Source organism: Xenopus tropicalis, chromosome 5 (genome assembly GCF_000004195.4).
Source record: "Xenopus tropicalis strain Nigerian chromosome 5, UCB_Xtro_10.0, whole genome shotgun sequence".
NCBI classification, from domain to species: domain Eukaryota; kingdom Metazoa; phylum Chordata; class Amphibia; order Anura; family Pipidae; genus Xenopus; species Xenopus tropicalis.
Window position 1 is genome coordinate 131731843 of NC_030681.2, and position 24823 is coordinate 131756665.

At 42.8% G+C, this 24823-nt stretch overlaps 1 protein-coding gene across 4 annotated transcripts in view; it reads left to right on the forward strand.

Annotated features, from left to right (window-relative positions):
- The first annotated feature begins 3515 nt into the window (after window positions 1-3515).
- The window catches only part of dzip1l (DAZ interacting zinc finger protein 1-like), a 29204-nt gene continuing 7896 nt past the window's right edge, over window positions 3516-24823 (forward strand). Inside the window, exons 1-9 of one of the 4 annotated variants that reach the window (XM_018093952.1) lie at window positions 3516-3915; window positions 14500-15075; window positions 16434-16518; window positions 17054-17178; window positions 19053-19214; window positions 19593-19724; window positions 19831-19893; window positions 21836-21976; window positions 24220-24247. In XM_018093952.1, the coding sequence (XP_017949441.1) occupies window positions 14563-15075; window positions 16434-16518; window positions 17054-17178; window positions 19053-19214; window positions 19593-19724; window positions 19831-19893; window positions 21836-21976; window positions 24220-24247 (1249 nt within the window). In that variant the 5' untranslated portion in view covers window positions 3516-3915; window positions 14500-14562. 4 annotated transcript variants of the gene reach the window in all.

A 24823-nucleotide genomic window follows, 5' to 3' on the forward strand; every position in this document is an offset into this window, starting at 1 on the left:
TGCTGTAAAAAACCTGGATTGTACATAATTTCTAACCAAGTGCATAGTATATGTATTTCATGGCCTTGGAGATAGCAGAGCTCGGTAGCACAGCAAGGCCTTATGTTTACATCATTAAAACATTGCTCTAAACAAGCAGGTAATTAGTCTGATCCTGTCCCCAGCCAAGGAACAAGCAGGAGCCTGGGGAACTGCACTTACACAGAGCAGGTGATGCCTGCAGGGTATGTAAAGCCACTGAGCCCTCCTGGGAGTCACAGTTCTGTCACTACAATGGGAAAGTGATCGCTCATTTTCATACTGGTTAATACAACAGGAAAAAAATATGAATCAAATAAAGATCAGTTCAGATTGGCAGTTGTCATACTAAACATTAAGTCCCCTTTAGAGCATTATTAGATTATATATTTATGAACAGGATTTCAGTGGAAATTCTGCGCACACTGGGTATATGCATTCTCTATGCAGACATTGAAGTGTGTCATGTGACTGGATGACCAAGTGACCATGCACTATGGCAGCTCCGCACTGTATCTGTAGCTGCTTCCCTGTATGTGTCCCTGGGTGATGTTACCACATGTCCATACCTGTATAACACAAAGAAGTCTCTGTTCTGCATCCTACTGACCTGTGTGTGAATGCTGTGTTAGCTCAAGATAAGAACATTCCTAAAATATTTTGGACCTGCTCCCAGCTTTAATATGGATGAGAATACAGGGGAAGATCTGGCACAGTGAGATCAGAAAATACCTTTTTATTTAGACCATTATCCAAGAGAATCCTGGGAACCTGCAGCCTATGAGCATTCACTGTGCAAGGGCTTTAGGATAGCTGGCCAATGGCTGCGTTTTGGCCTCCAAGCTGTTATTATACTACAACTCCCAGAATTCTCCTAAATAGGGTCACAGACTACTCACTAGGAGTGTATACTTCTCCAGCTAAACTCTGCATCATGGCCCATTGTGGGGCGCTAGTAAGCAAACAAAGATCACATTGTGTAAGTGCTGCTCGAATGGAACCTCCCTCCCAAAAAATGTGGGTATTAAAAAAAAGATCATCAAGCAACATATCCCACAGTTACACAATATAAAAAATTGTTTTTCTAAAGATGGCCCCTGCACAGACCATGCTCCCCCAGCACCCAGTACTTGCAAAGGACCCTCATTCACATGTACCTTAGTGTGGAATAAAGAGTGCAATGGGGTTGGTGGCTGCCATATATGCCCACTGCTCAGAGCAGATGTAAAGCCAAGATCAGACTGATGTGCATGAAATGTTCCATCTTGCTCTGAGCATATTGCCCCCCCCCCCCCCCCCCCCCCCCCCGCTTGCTTACATTCCCTCTGCTTGGTCTGCAAACCACCACCCCTGTTGCTCTCCATTAACCGGTGTACCCCCCCCATACACAGTAAGGCCCCCTTTGTCATCAACGACGAGCACAAAATTGTGAGTCATGGGTTATGCCTAATTTTGTGTCTGGAGCAGGTCACCAGCGACCCTCTCTTTTCCCCTGTTCCCCCTGCAGCTGCAGTGTCTGCCTGTCTGCCCCCTCTGTAGTTACGCCACTGCACAAATCTACATTTCAGCCCCAGGAAAAAGTGAGTAGGGGCCCTTTTTGATAGTACAGTAAAGCAGTTGGGGAGGGTGGCCAGTAAGGAGGCCCTTTTCGTAAAATAGGATTTATTGCAGTTGATGGTAGTATTTGCCTAACCCTTTCTGCACTGCTGGTTCTGACTCATGAAACATTGTACAGGTATGGAACATATTATCCAGAATGCTCGGGACCTGGGGTTTTCCGGATAAGGGATCTTTCTGTAATATGAATCTCCATAACTCTGCTAAAAATCATTTAAATATTGAATAAACCCAATAGGCTTGTTTTGTCTCCAATAAGGATTAATTATATCTTAGTTAGAATCAAGTAAAGGTACTGTTTTATAATTACAGAGAAAAAGGAAATCATTTTTAAAAATAAGAATTATTTGCTTATAATAGAGTCTATGAGAGAGGGCTTTTCCATAATATGGAGCTTTCTGGATAATGGGTTTTCCGGATAAGGGATCCCATACCTGTAACAGAAACCTCCAGGCAAAACTTTCCCACAATGCCTTGCATACTTATCATAGGTCAGCTGACTTTTGCATCCATCTCTTTATTAATTGCTTTCTCATACATTGATACTGATTATCAAAATTGTGCCCGTTCTTGGTTGTCCATAAAAAGCTGCATTGCAGGTGTCTGGGAAGAAAGGCTTTACCTGGCAGCAGGTGGGAGTGGCGCCGGCAGGTAAGGAGAATGTGCAGGGAGGCAGCCGGCTCTGGTTACTGAGCAACATTAATAGATTAACTGAGGAAGGTAACTGGGTGCTTATTACACAGGCGGCTGCACACAGAAAGGCTGCTGCTTGGATTTCACTGTTGTTGATTCTGGGTCACATATTGTAAATGGAACAGTTTCCTTTATTGTGTGAGACCCGGTGTGGCTAGAGCGGTGCAATATGTTCCCAGCAATACCCTCCTGCTTTTATATACAGTCGGGGGAATAGGCTGAAACACAAAAAAATGTATTCAGTTCACTCTCAAAACCAACAATAGAGAATTAATTGGAATTGGTTTATACCAGTGATCCCCAACCAGTGGCTCAGGGGCAACATGTTGCTCACCAACCCCTTTGAAGTTGCTCCCAGCAGCCGCAAAATGGGCGCCCATTCTTAAATTTCTGGCTTGGGGGCAAGTTTTAGAAGCACACAGACACAGTTTCGAGGAGAATCTCCCCCACATGGGGCTAGCAAACAGCCAATCATTGTGCTTATTTGGCATCCCCAAAGAATTTGTCGTGCCTATGTGGCTCCCAACACTGTCTACATCCAGTGTCGGACTGGGACCCCAGGGGCCCACCAGAAAACCTTATATCATAGGCCCCCTCTCCAAACTATTTTTCCTTCTTTCCTCACCCAACCTCTTTATTCTCCTAGTCTCTTTTATTTACATGGTAGCATCTATTCTTCCATTTATTCCTCCTATAAAGATATAGGGAGGAATTAAAAAAAAATACAAAAACAACCTCAAGAGGTTGAGAAAAGAGTGAGAGGGTTGTTGCAGCAGAGGCTGATTGAGCTGCACACAGTTAGGGGCATTTCCACAGAGACTTTGGGGTGCACCTTTTATACAGTGATGAATATGGGGTGTTTTCAAGTGTTTTGTCCCACCCCGACTCAATTTGCCATTAACTTTAATCTGTAGGTTGCCCCAAGGGGACGCTGTACTGTGTGTTTGTACTTGTCTAAACTTTGTCCTGGAGCTATTGTGCCTCCAGTTACCCCCTGATCCACTTGAAGCAAAATCTGAGCTGATGGAAAACTACATCTCCCAGAATCCCCCAAGCCTTTTCTGCTAAACATCAATGCTAAATGCTAAGTAACCAGTAGGAAAGGCCATTTGTTTGCATGCAGCACTGCTATTGGGGACACAGTATTCTTAGTGCGAAAGTTCCCACTTCCCCTAGGTGACATATGAGGGGAATATATAAGTAGCCTCTCTAATGCCCATGCCCCCTCCTCTCCTGCTGACAGGTGTGAGTCCCTAGCAGGCACAATACAGTGAGAGGCGGCGGGGCCCCTCCCGGGGAAGGCGGCAGTGATGTTATGAGGTAACTATGGCAGGGAACCTGCTGGGCTTCATCTCCCAGGGGTCAGGCTTCCCTGGTTACCAACAGTACAGCCACTTCCTGTTCCATAAGGCAGCACTGTCACTCACAGCTCTGACTCGGGAGTGGGGGACAGAGAGCTCTTATACAGGTGGGACCCCCCAGGGAAGGAGAGAGGCAAGGAGCAGCCGGCCGGGAATACATTCATTCGCAGGACCAGTTCAGCTCTGCAGGGGGGAGACCCCATAGGCTGCAAAGCCACAGCTCCAGGTATATATATGTACAGTATATATATGGCTGTATACTCAGCCCTGTGCAAATGGTTTCCTCTGCATATGGTAAACTGCAACTCTCAGCAGTTACTTATTACAGGTTAATGGAAGTTGGTTATTAACTATACAAGTGGCCAAAAGTGACAGTTTCAGTGTATCCGTAACTGTGTTGTTGAATAAATGGGCATCTATTAATATTAGGGTCATGCAGCATGAAACCCCCCCCCCCCCCCCCTCTCTACTGTTGTTCAACTACAACTTATTTTATCCTGGGGGTAATAGGAGCTGTGACTGAGCTGCAGCGGGGACATGACTGGTCTGGGGTTTGTGCTGAGCGGAACATTAACCTATTCAGTACTGAATTGTAGGATTCAAGGCTACATTGCTGCTCAGATAACAGGAGCATATATACATGTACTGGTAAAGGATGTGTGTTTCATTGTAATAATATTATTATAAATAATATATTATAATATTGGGAAGCCTATATTATGATATATAATATTATATTAATTACAATATAATATGTACAGGAATGGTGTGTATGTATATGTATATATATAGTATAAAACACAAAAGCCATGAATGTCCTGTAAATTAAATCCTTATAAAGGGTACTTGGTGATGTCATCAGTTATAATTCACTCCCACAAACTTTCTGCCTTCAAAAGATCTCTAAAAACACATTCATTTAGAGAAGCTTACCCTCATTTAGTCTAACATACCCTCAGTGTGCTGCTAAAAGCAATACCCTGTGCCCCACCTCTCACATTGCTTAATTCTGATCTTGCCCATTCCCACACCTTGTGTCTCAACCCTTTCTCCTTGTAGATTGTAAGCTCTTTTGGGCAGGGCTCTCTTCACCTCATGTATTGGTTATTGGTTGCTTTATATGTTACTCTGTATGTCCAATGTATGTAACCCACTTATTGTACAGCGCTGCGGAATATGTTGGCGCTTTATAAATACATGGTAATAATAACATAATTGGTGCTTGGTGACATAATTTCTGTCATGACTGAAACTTGTGTATTATAACAAATAGAAGACTTCTGTGATATAGCCGCAGCATTCCGTGACCTGTATACAAGTACTTGGCCTTTATTCTGCTGCAAAGTGCAGAGTGCAGCAAAAGCCATGAGCGCTCCTCATTGAATGGGCCCTAAAGGCACTGGTGGGATCTCCTGCACCTTGGCCCGATGGCACTCCCCTGCCGTAGCTTGTGGGCATCCAGAGGGATATCCTGTGCCACTCCCCACTTGCCCCTTATACAAAACTGCTGTATTCATAAAAGGTTAACCCCTTGCACTGATTCTGGTTCCAGTGCAAACCACTTTGCAGGATGCCAAGTACAAAGACAGGGTGCCATGTTTTGCACTTTGCACCCTTCCTGCATTTACTAAATTTGGCCTGCACATTTTACAGACAAACCCCTGTGTTTCTTAAGAAAATTTCTCAACTTCCTTTGCTATTTGACTCATCCCCAGGGGTCCAGTCCATGGCACCAAAAATGTCCTTGGAGCTACTGTACCTCATATCCCTGCAGTCATTTCCATCCAGCTGTACCACAGAATTACATGATATACTCTTTGCAGCACATTGCACACTTCCCAGCCCATAGTTCACTGCACCCTGCCCTTTCAGTAAACTGTATGTCCCAAAAGGGGTAGTTTACCTATAAATTAAATTTTTGGATACTATAGGCCAGGGATCCCCAACCAGTGGCTCGGGGGCAACATGTGCTCCTCAACCCCTTGGATGTTGCTCTCAGTGCCCCCAAACCAGGGAGTTATTTTTGAATTCCTGACTTGGGGGCAAGTTTTGGGTGAATTAAAACAAGATTTCCTACCAAATAAAGCCTCCTGTAAGCTGATAGTGTGCATAGAGGCTGCCTAATAGCCAATCTTAGCCCTTATTTGGCACCTCCAAGGACTTTTATGGTGCTTGTGTTGCTCTCCAAGTTTTTTACATTTGACTGTGGCTTGTGAGTGAGAAAGGCCCTGATATAGACAGTGATATTCTAAGACAGTGCTGTCCAACTGGCGGCCCGCGACCCCCCTCTGTGTGGCCCCCCACCTGTCTGGCTGCTTTGATGGCTTACCTTTGTGTAAGCTTTAAATGGTATCAGTACTGAGATTAACTGGCCCCCTGCATGGTTCTCACCTCAGATTCAGGCTGTAATCCTCCTGTATTGTTTAAAAATGTAATCCCCTGTGTTTTTCACACCTTTTAATACCTGCATTGTTCACCCCCTGCAATGTTCACACCTCAGGCTCAGGCTGTAATCACCCCCATTGTTCACTTCTTCACACCTCACTTCACACCGTACTGTAGGTACCTATGTAGGTACTGCCTGGACTATGCTGCCTGTGTGTATGGCACACACAGGGAGCATAGGGCAGGGAGGGTATGGTACACACAGGCAGGGTAGGGCAGGCAGAGTATGGCACACACAGGGAGCATAGGGTAGGCAGAGTATGGCACACACAGGCAGAATAGGGCAGGGAGAGTATGGTACACACAGGCAGGGTAGGGCAGGCAGAGTATGGCTAACACAGGGAGCATAGGGCAGGCAGCGCATGGCACATACAGCCAGCATAGGGCAAGCAGAGTATGGCACATACAGCCATCATAGGGCAGGTAGAGTATGGCACACACAGGCAGCATAGGGCAGGGAGGGTATGGCACACACATGAAGGGTAGGGCAGGCAGAGTATGGCACACACAGGCAGCATAGAGCAGGTAGAGTATGGCACACACAGTCAGGGTAGGGCAGGCAGAGTATGGCACACACAGGCAGGGTAGGGCAGGCAGAGTATGGCACACACAGGCAGGGTAGGGCAGGCAGAGTATGGCACACACATGCAGGGTAGAGCAGGCAGAGTATGGCACACACAGGCAGGGTAGGGCAGGCAGAGTATGGCACACACAGACAGCATAGGAAAGGCAGAGTTCTGCCTGTGTGTGCCATACTCTGCTTGCCCTATGCTGCTTGTGGGAGGTGAACCTGGCAGGGGTTTGTGGAAGTTTGTTAGCAGTTGGAAATAGCCATTAAATGGTCCCTAAGGTGTGTAATTATGTACTGGGGGTTGCTCTGCTATCCACAGGGGAGGAGAAGGCATATGGAATTTAAGGGTATATCTTAATATGACATAATTCTTTCACATATGAATGATGGTTGATATCCCCACAGTAAGCACCAAGCATTTGGGATTTTGCTGTGCTACCACCATTGTGATAAAATAGGTGTGGTTTGAAGTGGGTGTGGTTTCAAAAAGGGGAGTGGTCAAAACGGGCTTCTATTAGCGGCCCTCCACCATGTATGCTAGAGAAATTCCGGCCCTCGGCACCGCAGAAGTTGGACAGCACTGTTCTAAGACAATCTGCAGTATTTTTCTTTTGATTCTTTAGTTATTTCGCTTTTTATTCAGCAGATCTCCAGTTTGGTGTTTCAGAAGCTATCTGGTTGCTGGGTCCAATTTACCATAGCAACCTGGCAGTGGTCTGAGTGAGACTAGAAGATGAAAAAACATAAGCAATAATATTTTTTCACTCCCAGGGCCAGTAACCCTTATTAAAAGCCAAAAAGAGGTAGAAGAAGAAGGAAAATAGTTGAAGACCAGTTGAAAAAATGCTAAAAACAGGACACTCTGTAATACACTAAAAGTTAACTTAAAGTTGAACTACGCCTTTTCTACAGTGTATTGGGGTGGCCTTGCTGCGCTGGGTCCTGCAATGGATTCCACACAAGGCCCTATTCCCATGGAATTCGGTAATCAATTTTTAATCCATAGATGGGCCTGTTCTGTTGATATCATTGAAGAATGATTCTGTTGTTGCAATCAATATTGTAATTTTGTGTCTACACAATACTATATAAACTCCCCCTGCAGTATAACTTACTTTTATGAAGATAGATTTATGTATAATAGTAGCGGCTAACATACAGAGTATAGTATTTTTTATGCTATGTCGGACCTCATATTACATAATTTAGCTGCATGACATAAAACTTATAATACATGGGCCGGTAAAAGCTCTCGACTCGGCCCCTTTAGCTTATCAACCCTTGTATGGGGCCCTTGGAAGTCCTATCTGATTGACATCTGGCGGGAAATCGGTCAGGTTTGGATGGGGCAGGTTGGTAAATCCCATCAGGTGAGGACCCTATTGGCACATTAATGCGGTCCTCCAAACAGGTTTCCATAGACTATTGTGACCCATGTTGGTGGGCAAGATCTGTTTGTTTAGCAAAGTTACATGTATGCCCAGCTTTAACAGTCCTTGTCATAGCATGTTACTGCTGGGTTTTTTGTTTCTCCATTGTTATTGTATGATTTTGCGTAGTGTTTTATATTCTGCAACATATTATTGTATCACTCTGTTTCTGGGCAGGTAACTGTATGCATTTGATAATGGTTCGTTTATTCAGCAACTCGTTATTATCCCTCTAGTCCTCTCTGAGCAGTTGTATTGCATCACTTTGCATAGTGTGTCGGGTCCTGCACACAGAGGGGCAGATTAACCCAAACGCTAACATATCTCATATTTTTTTAACAAATCGAGTAAACTCATTTCCACCAATGTCTGACGTTTACTAAAAATCTGAACTACAAAAGTCAGTGCTGGAAAAAGTCACAGAAACTGCAAATTTTTTGAGGGAGGGAGTTCTTAGCATTGGTTGGAGGGGGGAGCAGGAGAAGGGACAGGGGAGAGAACTGTGCAGACTCTGGCCATGGGAATTAAGGCTGTCTCTGAGAGAGGAAGTCAGACACTGGAACATTATGTTTACAAAAATAGATACAAGAAATCCTGTGTTTCTTTTGATAGAGGACTCAGTGCAGCATTACTGTGAGTGCTTATGGCTGTATTTACATAGACCTTTCTGATAAAGCTTACTTAGTTTTTACCTTTCTTTCTCCTTCTGCACAAACACAACAGGGTTATGGGAGATAGCTGTTAGGACTAGTTGATCCAGGGACGGGTCCGATTGCCATCTTGGAGTCAGGAAGGAATTTTTTCCCCTCTGCGGCAAATTAGAGAGGCTTCAGATGGGGTTTTTTGCCTTCCTCTGGATCAACTAGTAGTTAGGCAGGTTATATATAGGCATTATGGGTTTTTAATTTAGGAATTCTTAACACAAAATGATATTCTAGGTCAGTGCTGTCCAACTTCTATGGTAATGAGGGCCGGAATTTTTCCAGCCTCCGTGGTGGAGGGCCGATAATGGAAGCTAGTTTTGACCACTCCCCTTTTAAAACCACACCCACTTGAAACCACACCCATGTTGTCGCATGACCATAGCCATATTAATGGTGGTAGTACAGCAAAAACCTGCCATACTCTGCCTTCCATACCCTGCCTGTGTGTGCCATACTCTGCCTTCCCTACCCTGCCTGTGTGTGCCATACTCTGCCTGCCCTACCCTGCCTGTGTGTGCCATACTCTGCCTGCCCTACCCTACCTGTGTGTGCCATACTCTGCCTGCCCTACCCTGCCTGTGTGTGCCATACTCTGCCTGCCCTACCCTGCCTGTGTGTGCCATACTCTGCCTGCCCTACCCTGCCTGTGTGTGCCATACTCTGCCTGCCCTACCCTGCCTGTGTTTGCCATACTCTGCCTGCCCTACCCTGCCTGTGTGTGCCATACCCTGCCTGTGTGTACCATACCCTGCGTGTGCCACACTCTGCCTGCCCTACCCTGCCTGTGTGTGCCATACTCTGCCTGCCCTACCCTGCCTGTGTGTACCATACCCTAAATACACAAAAAGAGGTTGTGGGAGCACTCCAAGGCTAAATAAAGTATACAAATACAATGGAAGTGCAACTGATCTGGCCAAATTAACTACAAACATACAAAAACCCCTGTTTTTTGTCTATATACTGTATGCACTAGCATGAAACTAACAGACAATTTACTTATGAAACAGGGGACCAGGGAATGTGCATTGATCAATCCCTTTTTCTTTTTGTATGTTTGTACCATACCCTGCCTGTGTGTGCCATACCCTGCATGTGCCATACTTTGCCTGCCCTACCCTGCCTGTGTGTGCTATACTCTGCCTGCCCTACCCTGCCTGTGTGTGCCATACCCTGCCTGTGTGTGCCATACTCTGCCTTCCCTACCCTGCCTGTGTGTGTCATACTCTGCCTGTCCTATGCTGCCTGTGTGTATGGCACATACAGGCAGCATAGGGCAGGCAGAGTATGGCACACACAGGCAGCCTACAGTGACGCAATGCTGGCACTGCTCCTACAGTCTGCACAATAACTATATATTAAAAAACTTTTTAATTGCAGTACCACCACAGTATATGTTCTATGTGCAGGGTTTATTTGTGGGTTCCTACTGCTCCTACAGTCTGTCTGAGGTGTGAACAGGGGAACAATGTGGGTGATTACAGCCTGAGGTGTGAACACTGCAGGGGGTGAATAATACAGGGATTAAAAGGTGTGAACAGTACAGGGGATTACATGTTTAAACAATACAGGGGGTTTACAGCCTGAATCTGAGGTGAGAACCATGCAGGGGGCCAGTACTGCTACCATTTAAAGCTTACACAAAGGTAAGCCATCAAAGCAGCCGCCAGTTGGACAGCCCTGTTCTAGGTGAACTGAATTTTTGTAATTATTGCAGTTATGCACATAAATTTACATGTATTTAAATCCACCTCCCTAAAAATGATACCTGTGCATACAAGTGCCCTGTACACTTGTATGCACAGGTATCATTTTTAGGGAGGTGGATTTAAATACATGTAAATTTCTTTTCATTATATATTATTATTTTTTTAATGCACCATGGGGGGTGAGGCCTAGGTAAGACATGATTTCAATACGGGTGTTTAGACATATAACAATTAGCAACGTTTGAGAGTGGCCCCTCAACGTCAGCTTCTCTGGTGGGCGCAGTCCCACAGCCATGCACCGAATCCCAATTACCCACAATACAGTACCCGGCACAAAGGTTTGCTTGTTCCTACTGAGGACCCATAAACTAACATCTATTTCAGGGAGAGACCAACCAATCAGTATTATGAGAAACATACACACCAATTGAATTTCTCCATAGATAGTAGTGGCATTACCACAATGCTTTGTATATGGGATGGTCCCAGACTTTGGGCTTTATCCCACTGTGTTCCCACTCTGTTTGCCTGTAGAGAGATCAGTGCACACAAGGGGGCTGATTTACTAATCCACGAATCCGAATGGGAAAAATTCATATTGGAAAACGAACATTTTGCGACTTTTTCGTATTTTTTGCGACTTTTTCGTAGCCGTTACGACTTGCGCGAATTTTCGCGACTTTTTCATAGCCATTACAAATTTCATGAAGTAGCGCGACTTTTTCATAGCCATTGTGACTTTCGTGAATTGTCGCGGCTTTTTCATTGCCATTACAAATTTCGGGAATTGTCGCAAAATACCGATCATTACGAAAAAAACGCATTCGGACGCTTTTCGGACGTTCGTGGATTAGTAAATGTGCCCCAAGGTGTCTGTGAGGTTCAAATGGTGCCAGTAAGGTGAATAAGGTAATAAGCAATAATAGTGCACATGTGTTACCGGTGTATGTCATATATAGCTGCTCCTATCATCTCACTAGTCTTTGCTCAGGGTCCCTTTAGCTGTTCACAAGGTTACAGGTATAGTAAATAATTGGTGCATCAACTGTTCAGCTACAGTGCCAAGAATATCTACAATAGCAAATATGTGTTCACCCCAAACCTTAACATAACTGACCTTCTAGAAGAGGTATCTAGTGAAGTATATAAACATTAGGCGACAAAACACTCCATGTGCCATTAGCCGTACTGTTCTTTATGCTGAACCCCCTGGTTCCTCCAAAGGGGAGAGCCCAGAGACTTGGGAGCCCCTGTCAAAGGCTGAGAGGAGGTGTTGCAACTCTGTCACTGTTTCCCTGGGAAAGAATAGGCATTAATCAGGTCTGGACTTGGATTCAAAATAGGCCCTGGTAGAGTCCTGTACAGAAGCAATTTTTGAGACCCAGATCCGCAGCCTGCGATCCAGACCCGCAATTCTCACTTCTCACATTCTTTTTACTCACTTTGACACAACCCACAACTGCCCTATCTGCAGCCCGACCCACTGGTTACCATTAAACAGAAGTACTGTTGCTGCAAACTGGAAGTGACATCATCAGATGTGGGCAGGGGGTAGAAAAAAAAGTCTAAAAGTACACAACTCCCCCCAGCCCAATAAATATTGACCATCTATGGCATCTTACAGCAGCCCTCCTGGCATTTGCCAGAATCCACAAATTGCCAGTTTGGGCCTGGCATTAATGGAGGAAAGAATTCCAGCCTGAAGCCAAAGTAAATGTTCTTACTGCTCATTTTCTGTAGGCTGGCCATAGTTTCAGGTTACGCTGCACACACCTAGAAACCATGTATCAAACAAAAGACTAAAGGAGCTTTACACAAGGAAGACATGGTATGTACAGCTTTATTGGGGGTATACTGAGTCTGCTTTATAGGAGCCACAGGGCACAGAATATACCACCAAGTACTGTATAAGGGGGCCCAGCTGAGCAGGCAATGTTCTTATTATACAGATTGATGGTGGATGGATAGATTAGATAGATAGATTAATAGATAGCTGCTCAAACATAGCTGTTTACATAATATACTGTACAAGCACAGTAAGTAATTACAAGTGTATGTGATATTTCCATGACACAAGGTCAGGTCTTTCCGCCTTGTACATTGTGTGTCTGTGTGTAGCAGTACTGATAGGAGTTGTACTTTTTATGTATAAAGTTTGTGTACCTTCCGCTTTTTCCCTTATCGGCTTTCAGGGAGAATTAATTGTTCTTTTAAAGCCTGGTGGGAAAAACTGGGCATTTGGCAGATAGGAGGATGCACGTGCCCTCTATCTACAGCAATGTCCATATTAACACCAATAATTTGGTTTAATTTTACTTAAAGTGATGGTAACTTTTATTTTTAAAAAATGCACTATCGCCCCCTAGACCTGAGTCCTACGCTAGCCATACATGCCCAGATTTGGTCAGTTTGACCGACTTGGATCATAATGCCCACACATCTGCCAGGCTGGGGCACTGTTTTGACAAATCATCCTAGTGATGCCCCATGCCAGCAGAGTGGCTATTTATTTTCTTATGTCCTGGTAATTGTGGCTGTCAGCCTAAACAAACAGAACACTAGGAAGGTGACCATATATGTGTTTCTGACCATTCTGCCTGCATCCAGATGTAGTGCTAGGTAATAGCCTTTAAATCCATCATTTAAAACAAAGGAAGTGTCATCACAAAGAAATGGGTTCCTAGGGAAGGCACAAGCATTTTTGTAAGTGCAAGTATCCTTTTATGATCATGCATTTGTACCTCTACCTCTGCACAGCGCTCGTGTGTTCAGACATGTGTGCAGCCAGGGGGCCGGCATGGTTGCCCCAGCTGCGAGCATAAAATATAATAAAAATTAGCTAAGGTGCAGCAAACTATAACATAGGTTTCGTACTGCTCTCTTTTCTCTTTTCCAAGTTAGTAAAATTTTCTCCCATTTATTTGCTTGCTTTTTGCCCCATTCCCCACAGATTTTTATTCTACACTGTGGCTATTGGTAAATAATTTAGGTCTTTCCATCAAAAAGCAAACCATTTTCATATAACTAGTTACAACCAAATGTGATTGTGAGATAATATTGACACCTAGTGGTCATTTATCATATAACCTATTTATTAAACAAAGAAAAAACTACAGTCGGGGTCAAAACTAGGCAGCTGCCAAGCTGCTCCGGGACTGAAAGGGGACCTGTCACCCACACATAAATAGCTTTATAATAAAAATCCTTTAAAAAATATACTTGAAACCCAAATTATTTTTTTAATTTAATCATCTATACCTGTTATAAATGTATTTAAAAACCTGAGCCGTCAATCATATATTGATGCCCTGCCTCTATGCCTCAGGCAACTTTTCATTCAGCACTTTCTAGATATCACCTGGATGGCATGGTATAAGATTTTGGGGTGATGCAAAGCTTTCCTTAATAAAAGTGTACACATAATGGCGGCTGCCTGCTGGCTGTGACTGTAAATTCCAAGACTGAAAGAAAAAAAAATGCAATAATTTCTATAGTGTAAGTAAAGTTTATTTAGCTGTACCAACATGATACAAAAGGATTTGGAATAATTTCTTAGGGTGACAGGTCCCCTAGAAGGAATCAGTGGTGCTCTGGATTGCAGAAAATTATCAAAAAGAAAAACATCTTACATCTGATTCTTTCTTTTCATTGGAGCCTCCAAAAGCAACAAATATGAAGCTTTTCTGTGGTTCAAAACTTATAGCGCCACTGATTTTTCCTAAGTTCTGCATTTGTCAGCCACTGAAAACTCTGCAAGCATTAAGGGAAAAGAGAGCAACCTGATCTTATACAATGTACACTCCCCTTGCAAGTACTTGCAGGGAGATCCACTGAGACACCCAGCCCACACTCTTAAATGGTAGGACTAGTATGTTTTGTGCATTGTATTATCTAGTTAGCAGCATTAATACAGTGCAACTAAGTGCAATTAACACTCTGATATATCTCTTGCAGCCGTTGTTCCAGAACATTTACTATCCATTGCCATCTCTATCATTCAGCACACGTTCACTGAAGATGCCCGGATACCACTCTTCCCCTGTACAGTATTCATCGCTTCCCTATGTGGTTGCAACACTGCAAAGCACTGCTATGCCAACCTTTAGATTTCAGCCGCGCAGAGATGGCATCGACTGGAGGCGGTTCAGTGCCATTGACACTGAAAGAATCACACGAGAGGTAGACATAAACACGCTTCAGGAGAGCATTAACTCCATAACCTTCTGCAATCTAGAAGGGGAGAAGTGCCCCTACTGTCAGCAGCCGGTCGACCCTGTGCTCCTAAAGGTTCTTAAGATGGCACAAATGATCATTGAATACCTACTGTATTGCCAAGAGCACATACACAGCAGGGAGGCCCAGCTAGAGGAGAGATTGGGCGAGGCAGAGGCTGAACATGAGCGCACCAAGGATGAGCTGGCCAAACAGGCTGAGGAGATGAAAAAAGTCAAGGAGGAAAGCAAGAGAAGAAAAAAGATGATTGCTACTCAACAAATGCTACTACAGGCTGGAGCTAACAACTATCATAAGGTGAGTCTATGCAATGAATCTGACAGGCTTTTTTCTTTTGAGTAGTGTCCCACATACAGTGGAACCCCCATACTACGTTTTTCAGGAGACCAGGAAAAAATTGTGGAAAATCTTGGAAATGTGACAAAGCAACTCATTCTTCAAGTACTCAAAAGATATAAGCACAGGAGTCTGTTTTAATTTTAAATTAAATATTTAAACTAGGGTTAAGCAGTGCAGCATTAATGTTACACTATGGGGCTGATTTACTAACCCACGAATCCTACCCGAATTGGAAAAGTTCCGACTTGAAAACGAACATTTTGCGACTTTTTCGTATTTGTTGCGTTTTTTTCGGCTTCTTTACGAATTTTTCGTTACCAATACGATTTTTGCGTAAAAACGCGAGTTTTTCGTAGCCATTACGAAAGTTGCGTAAAAAGTTGCGCTTTTTTCGTAGTGTTAAAACTTACGCGAAAAGTTGCGCATTTTTCGTAGCGTTAAAACTTAAAAGGTGCAAAGTTTCGCGTAAGTTTTAACGCTACGAAAAAAGCGCAACTTTTTGCGCAAGTTTTAACGCTACGAAAAATCGCCAGATTTTACGCAACTTTCGTAATGGCTACGAAAAACTCGCGTTTTTACGCAAAAATCGTATTGGTAACGAAAAATTCGTAAAGAAGCCGAAAAAATCGCAAAAAATACGAAAAAATCGCAAAATACCGATCATTACGAAAAAAACGCAATCGGACTCATTTCGACCCGTTCGTGGGTAAGTAAATCAGCCCCTATGAGTGCAGGACGGGGCCAGTGCAAGACTGCTGACAGGCAGAGGCACATCCTAAAGCAGTAAGTCATTTGTGCATAATTGTATAAGGTGCAGACTCATTGGAATTGACTATATACAGACAGAACCATGACAAGGTTTTGGATTAAAATCCAGGAAAACATTATGTAAAATTGAGGAAAAACACCCATTGTGAAATGCATTATAAACTAGTGGGACCGCAAAATGCTGTGGAAAACTTAAGATCAGGGTATTTAAAATTGAGATTTCACTGTATATAGTATTATGCAGTTTTATTTTGGAAATCATTTGGAACCCCAAGACATCCTCAGGGGGATCCCAGGACATCATCTGGTGAACTTTCCTCCCACCACTTAGGACTCTGTAACTGCAGACGTTTCAATATACATCCCTCTGGCACCTCTTAGTATGAGTTATTGCTTGCATTTCATACGCTTCTTCTGGATCCACTTGGGTTTAAAAGTCTATAGTATGGGGGTTTCTTTTAAGTGCATTGGGGCTTCTTTTTGGGGGGTGGGGGCGCCAAGTGTTATGCATGAATTTCAGGAATGTTCCTTTTCACTTCTGTTTGCAGTGCCAGCTCTGTGATAAAGCCTTCATGAACTATTCCTACCTTCAGGGACACATCCAGCGCAGACACCCTGAAATAACAGAAATTGGTATGTTGAATCCTCTTTGGAGCATCATGTACTAAAGGGGTCCTAACTTCTAAACAGAAATATCAGAATGAGCTGCTGTGTTTGTTACACCGTAGCTATATACAAAAGAGTGTGAGGGTCCTTACTAGCCTCCAGCAGAAAAAGAATAGTGGGTCAATTTCCCCAAAATTAGGTAGTCACAAAAATAGATAAAATAAATGTAAAATATTTTCTGGAAGTGGGTGTCAATTATGAGGAGTTTTGCTATTGAACTTCACAGTAAAGTTCTTATATAATGCTGTCCACCAGTAGTGATTACAGCTTTCATAACATTATATAACTTGAAGGCTGAGAGTGTCTGCAGATCAACAAAGGATACTTGTTTGTGGAAATCCCACGTTTCCATGAATTTATCTACATTAATGTTCTTCCATATATGATGCCTGGAGAACCTTCTTTGATAGCTGGATATCTAATCTGCCCTAGAAACAAAACCTGCAAATATACCCTTGCACTGGGCTCTATAAATGTGTTGGGTTTCTATATCTTTTCTTAGAGAGACAAAAGAAGAAGCAGGTGGAGCAAATGGAAGATGGCATTGAGGAACTGAAATCAAAACTGCTGAAGACTCAGGCTATTCTTGAGGAAGAACGGGAGATGGAGCATAAGAAAAGGCTACAGGTGAGTATCGTGAGTCAAAACTGAGTAACTGGTCTGCGAAATGTGAAAACCTCTAGTAAAGTCACTTTTATTGTTAACAAATACTTCAAAACCTGGTATCCAACATGTTCTTGTATAAAAAGAGCTTCTCAGAGTTGCAGTGTCTCTCAGAAGCCAAGATGGGTAGAGGATCACCAATTCCCACAATGTTGCCCAGATAGTGGAGCAATATCAGAAAGGTGTTACCCAGCGAAAAATTGCAAAGATTTTGCATCTATCATCATCAACTATGCATAACATCATCCGAATATTCAGAGAATCTGGAACAATCTCTGTGCGTAAGGGTCAAGACCGTAAAACCATACTGGATGCCCGTGATCTCCGGGCCCTTAAACGACACTGCACCACAAACAGGAATGCTACTGTAAAGGAAATCACAGAATGGGCTCAGGAATACTTCCAGAAACCATTGTCAGTGAACACAATCCACCGTGCCATCCGCCGTTGCCAGCTGAAACTTTACAGTGCAAAGAAGAAGCCATTTCTAAGCAAGATCCACAAGCTCAGGCGTTTTCACTGGGCCAGGGATCATTTAAAATGGAGTGTGGCAAAATGGAAGACTGTTCTGTGGTCAGACGAGTCACGATTCAAAGTTCTTTTTGGAAATCTGGGACGCCATGTCATCCGGACCAAAGAGGACAAGGACAACCCAAGTTGTTATCAACGCTCAGTTCAGAAGCCTGCATCTCTAATGGTATGGGGTTGCATGAGTGCATGAGGCATGGGCAGCTTGCATGTCTGGAAAGGCAGCATCAATGCAGAAAAATATATTCAGGTTCTAGAACAACATATGCTCCCATCCAGACGTCATCTCTTTCAGGGAAGACCCTGCATTTTTCAACAAGATAATGCCAGACCACATTCTGCATCAATCACAACATCATGGCTGCGTAGGAGAAGGATCCGGGTACTGAAATGGCCAGTCTGCAGTCCAGATCTTTCACCTATAGAGAACATTTGGCGCATCATAAAGAGGAAGGTGAGACAAAGAAGGCCCAAGACGATTGAACAGTTAGAGGCCTGTATTAGACAAGAATAGGAGAGCATTCCTATTCCTAAACTTGAGAAACTGGTCTCCTCGGTCCCCAGACGTCTGTTGAGTGTTGTTAGAAGAAGGGGAGATGCCACACAGTGGTGAAAATGGCCTTGTCCCAACTTTTTTGGGATTTGTTGACACCATGAAATTCTGAATCAACATATTTTTCCCTTAAAATGGTACATTTTCTCAGTTTAAACTTTTGTTCCGTGATTTATGTTCTATTCTGAATAAAATATTACAAGTTGGCACCTCCACATCATTGCATTCAGTTTTTATTCACAATTTGTTTAGTGTCCCAACTTTTTTGGAATCCGGTTTGTACATGGAACTTGTAATCATTACAAAAACCTAGACAGAGATGGGCCTAGCAGTCCAGAGACTATGGTACAATGGGTGGTTCACCTTCTAATTAAGTTTTAGTAAGTTATAGAATGAGCAACTGAGCAACTGAGCAACTTTTCAATTGGTCGTCATTTTTTTTTTTTTTTTTTTTTATAGTTTTTGAAATATTTGCTTTCCTATTCCAACTCTCTCCAGCTTTTAAATGTTGGTCACTGACCACAGAAGCCAAAAATAACTATTGCTCTGTGAGGCTACAATTTTACTATTATTGTTATATTTTATTACTTTTCTTTCTAACCAGGCCTCTCCTATTCTTATTCAGATATCTATATCACGGACAGTTCTCTAGGTTTTCTTATAACTTGTAATGAGCAATACCATAAATCTATAATAGGAAATGTATTCTTTTGTAGTATAATTTTAAAGGAAAACAAATCCTTTGTGCTTACACTAGGAGGCGGAAGAAGCACGACATCGGGAAGAAACTCTAAAGAGAGACTTTGAGCGATGGAGAGAGGAGGAGAGATCCAAACGCCAAGACGAGATGGATAAAATCATGCAGCAATTCCACTCTCAGCTTCAGGAGGTCACCCTAAAAAACTCAACTTATGAAAGCGTGAGTCTTTTCGAACTGGCATTGGCAATGTATTTTCCAACAAAGTGTATTTTTATCTGTGTATTGCAGAATTGTGGTAAGAGTTGAGCCAACCTTTAATTTTTGAAACCCTTTTTTCTTTGAAATATACAATATTTGTTAAATGAAAGTGAAAGTAAACATATCAAATAAAATAAAGAGATAAGATCAGTTTATAATATATACATAAATGTTAAAAGACCAGTAACATATTTAAAGAGCCAATTGTTTAATTTAATATCCATAGATGAATAGTAATTGCACCCAAACATTAAGTAAGGCTTCACAAATGGTAGATGAGGCTACTGATGACTCCTTTGTAGTTGATTTGGATTCTTTCTCTTTTTTTAAAAACTTTAGAGATTTCATAACCTGGAGAGTAAGAATTCCATGGTGCCCAGTCTTGGTAACCTTGCAGACGAAGAAGAGCGACTTGAGCTAAAGAGGTTGCAGCAAGGAATGAGAAACCTAAAGGAAGAATTGGAGCAACAGGTGAACATTGCTCCAAAAGTTCTCTTCCCTCTACTTCTCAAGCCAATCTGTGTTCCCATCATGCTGTTCATGCAGTTCCCTGTGCTGATATTTCATTTCATTTCAGCAATCAGGATGGAAAAAGAAGTTGAAGGAGGTCCAGAGGGACCATGGTGTAGAAAAGCAAGAGGTAAACAATATAGGGCTCATTTACACAGTACAGTACTTGTACAACTTGTGTACCCATATGGACACAAATTAGCCTCCTTTGTGGCAAATCACATGCAATGCAAGTGTTTCTTAAAGGTATAGTATGCACCCCTTTTTAACATGAGCTAAACGAATAGAGTTTTTGCTGTACATACTTTTTGACTATTATTTTAGTAAGAAATACCCATGGTTTCTGTTATTTCTGGCACTAAACTAGAGTATGAATCCAGTTTAATGTTAGTACTTCTTGTTACTTTCTGATCCTGCAGAACTTCAAAGGATCTAATAAAACTAATTACTAGTCCACTGAGAAGCCCCTGATAATAAGTTGCTGCTCTGAGAAGGGATTGTTTGTTCAAAGCTTGAAATTACTCTAAACAAATTGCCCTGTTTATAAAGCAGGTTTGATGAGAGTTTAGTGAACATAGTCCAAACTTTATGTCAGTGCTTTATGATGGCTTTATGATGGCAATTAATTATTAAAAACAATAGGCAAAATTTAATTTCAACACAATTCCTATTTATTGTGTTCATTTTAGCAAAGGTGTTTTTGGGTGTATACTGTCCCTTTAATTTATTTGTGTGCATTTGGGTCATATCTATTCTCTGTAAAAACTGCCAAATATGTTGTAGCTATAGAAATAAATTATAATAATAAAGTTATATAGAGCAAGAGAACCAAGTGGCGCAATATTGTACCCAGGGGGCCCATGCACTGGACAATTCTCTATTAATATTACTAATAATAACTTCTGGCTCCCTCTGATTTCTCAATAAAGTTATATGCCCATACAAAATGCTTCATGAATGCACCGTAAGGACCTGTGCTTGAATGAAGTAACTGTGTGTAAGTCATAGGTGTGTAGTCACCAACACTAGGGGGCACATTTACTAATCCACGAACGTCCGAAAAGCGTCCAAATGCGTTTTTTTTGTTATGATTGGTATTTTTGCCATCGCGTAATAATCGTACTGTCGCACCGAGTACAAAAGTTTCGGATTCATTCAAGCTTCAGTATCGTGACTTTCCTTGGGCCAGGTTGGAGCTGCAGAGTGCCATTGAGCCCTATGGGAGACTTTCCTTGGGCCGGGTTGGAGCTGCAGAGTGCCATTGAGCCCTATGGGAGACTTTCCTTGGGCCGGGTTGGAGCTGCAGAGTGCCAATGAGCCCTATGGGAGACTTTCCTTGGGCCGGGTTGGAGCTGCAGGGTGCTATTGAGTCCTATGGGAGTCTTCCAAAATCATGCAAAGTCGCAAAGGTTTGCCCGCCGTGTACGAGCGCTCAATACGAAAAAGTCGCGACGGCGACAAAAAAAAAACGCAAAATGTTCGTTTCCAATCCGTTTTTTTCCCATTCGGGGTTCGGATTCGTGGATTAGTAAATGTGCCCCTAGGTCTGGAATTCAAAATAGGCCCTGGCATTTCAAGTACACAGAGGCCAAAACAGCCCCCACCAGCCCAATAAATAGTGACTGTCTATGGCAGTGGTTCTCAACCTGTGGGTCGGGACCCCTTTTCACGGGGGTCGCCTAAGACCATCGGAAAACACATATTTCCGATGGTCTTAGAAATAATTTTATGGTTGGGGGTCACCACAACATGAGGGACTGTATTAAAGGGTCACAGCATTAGGAAGGTTGAGAACCACTGGTCTATGGCATCTTATGGTAGCCCCTCTGGCATTTGGCAGAACCCACAGATTTCCAATCTGGGCCTGACAGACATTCCACAGCCAAATGTTTAGGACTGTGGGTCTTTATTGGAACTCTGAAGAACAGGCTAACAGCTCTAGCAGGCCTTGCAAGACAGACACTACCACCATATTATTATTAATATTAACATTTATTTATAAAGCGCCAACATATTCTGCAGTGCTGTGTATATATATTATTTATGTATTCTCAATTCTTTCTCCTCTTCAGCTTCAGTACGAGAACGAGAGACTGAAAGCTTCAATGACAAGAGACCAACAAGCCGTAGACCAACAGGTCACTAAACAAATGCAATCTCTTAAATCTCAAATAAAGGAGAAGAACAAGCTGATTCAAAACTATGAACTAACTGTAAGTAAGAGGTTTTGCTATCACTCTACAATTAGAAATGTAATCTTTATTCTTTAGATGGCAGTGGTACATAACTCAGGCCTCTTGATTTCTCAGAGTGTATCAGTCTTGTACTGCTCTTGCCCTTCTGAGAGGCATGGCCTGACTTCTCGTCAGTAGTTGCTGTTGATTTTGATTTCGCATGATGCTGCAAATGCACAAACAATTGCGCAGGCACTGAGTCAAAGAGGGAGGAAGGCATACTTAAATAAACAAGTGGGCACATATCCAATATCACCACATTTCCTTAAAGACCAATACATGTCACTTAAGCATCCAAGTTAATAACAATATAACTGTGTGGCAGCCAAGCAGTTGGTGCACTGAAGTTGTTTTTTGCACTTTGCCCTGCTGGTTGCACCCTACGGTGAAGCACTTTGCACTAGAATTGACTACAAAGACCTGTACCTCGCTCTGAGTGTGGGTGCTTCCTGGAGTACCAATAGGGTTGCCACCTTTCGTCAATGTTCTTACTGGCCAGGGGATGGGGGGGAACCACGAGGGGGCAGGTCCATGACATCAGAGTGAGATTGTGGGGGAAGTTTTTACAAATTATTATTGCCAGTAAATTTGTAATGCCAGCCCCGGCCCTGGCTGATATGTTACTGGTTAGGCTGGTGAAATACTGGCCAGGTGTCCACTGGTTTGGTTTTTCAAGTTAAGGAGATTTGAAGGCTGTTATCCTTGAATGAAAAGCTACATTTTGCATCCAGATCCTTGTAGTCACCTCAACAACAGGTGCAAGCCAACAAGGAAATTTAGAAAATACAAGAATAGGGCTAGAAGGCAGGATCAACTGCTCAAAAAGTGTTTATTTTACACACTACATGTTTCAAGCCTATCGGCTCTTTTTCAAGTGTACAAAACAGTTTACATATTTAAGGTACAACAAATGAAATGACATGGGGACTTCATTTTAATCACATATCCACCTCCCAACATATTTGCATTATATACAACTTTTTTGTGTATTGTCCGTATATACAACAGCAAGTCTTTAAGTGGTAAAATTCAAGTCTATAAACTGTGACAAAATATAAACTCTGTGACATAATTTTTGGGGGAATTGGCTATGGTAGGCAGGTATGCAGAGGATCAGGAGCATAAGAGACAGGGACACCACATTACATTACGGTTTTCTCTTAAAAACATAAATTTATTTGGGGCACATTCCTCCCAACATAAACATAACAGTTCACAGTCCATCAGCAAATAGTTCATCAAACATGTTTATGATTTGTCACCTCCCAGTGTAATTCTCACCTTCCAGGGTAACTCTCACACTCTTGGAACCTTTTCCCGGGGCTTCTCACCATCCCTAATGACCTTCACGCATCCACGGTGACTCTCACACTTGTGAACACTCTGGGCTATGCACTCAGCCCTGCTTTCTCTCCCCTCCTGGGATACCAGCTCCCCAGCTTCTAGCACTCTTAGGCCAATGTTCTGGCACTCAAATATGTGGTCACGGTTCCCTCTAATCCTTGCAGTGGCAGGCAGCACCCCCAGCCCCTCTGGGAGTTCCTCACACAGTCCAGCAACCTTCCTGCCCTGTGCCCTGCTCTAAGAGACCTTTCTCTGTGACTTCAACACTTCTCTGGGTAAATCCTTACTTGGTTGCCACTCCCTCTGCTCCTTGCAGTGGCAGGCGGTACCCCCAGCTCTTCTGGGAGTTCCTAACACAGGCAGGCAACCTTCCTTCCCTGTGCCCCACTCTGAGAGTGAACCCCTCTCTCTGAGTCTACACCAACCCCCAACTAACTCTACTCAACACCCAACTACTATGTAATCCCACAGCCCTTTTATTTGCTGCTCACCTGCAGCCTAATCAGGCAGCTCCCTACAGCTGGCCAACTGAAAATATTAAACAGAGTATGGAATGGACTTTCCTACTCTCGCTCCTTCCATTCCCAGAACTTATCTGGCTTACCAAAAGTATGGAAAAGAAAAAGGAATAACATTATTAGAAAAAAAGATAAATTAGAAAGGAAAAATTTGCCCATACATTACTATTAGCTGTATGTCGATAGAACAATTAACTTTGTGTTCACAAACAAAGAGTATAAAAAAAAAAATAACATTTTCCATAAATATTGATTTTTAAAAAAGGCACAATCATTTTAGATATTTTTGCTGTTGAAATCCCTCTCTACTGCTTTTTTTAGTTGTGTGAATGATCATTTTATTTTTGTTCTGTTTCACAGATTGAGGATCTATCAAGAAGCAGAGAAGGTGAGAAGGCTTAGTTTTGCTTTGGACTATAGATAATTGCACAGCATTGTGATAGTGATAATTATCTGTTTAGTCTCATTGTTCACTGTAAACTTTACTGAGCCCAAAGGCTTGCAACATACAGATCCTTCTGTCTAATTTTTATAGTGATGCTGCTCCTCATCTGATACAACTCTGTTTAATTACAGAGATCAATTTGGAGTTTCTTAAGCCAAAATAATCAGTTTAGGGAAGTGGAAGGCAAAGTCTGCTTCTGCCACATTATATTTACAGCCGGAGTAGCCTTAGACTGACACAGCTTGTTGTCAGCCCTGCCTGCCTACTGTGGTTAAACTCTAAAACCTGATACCTTCTTACTCCATGGCATATGGTAGGGGCTGTATTTAGCATGCAGGGCAGGATGCCAAGTGCAAAAAACGGGCACAAACTGCAATGTTGTTTGCACACTTGTGCCCCTTCTTCTCTGTGTACACCGGACACAGAATGAGCACTAAGGGACACGCTTTTGCCCTAACACTTGCATCTGGGGTCATAATAAATGACCCCTTGTCCTTTCCAAGAAATAAGGGGAAAGAA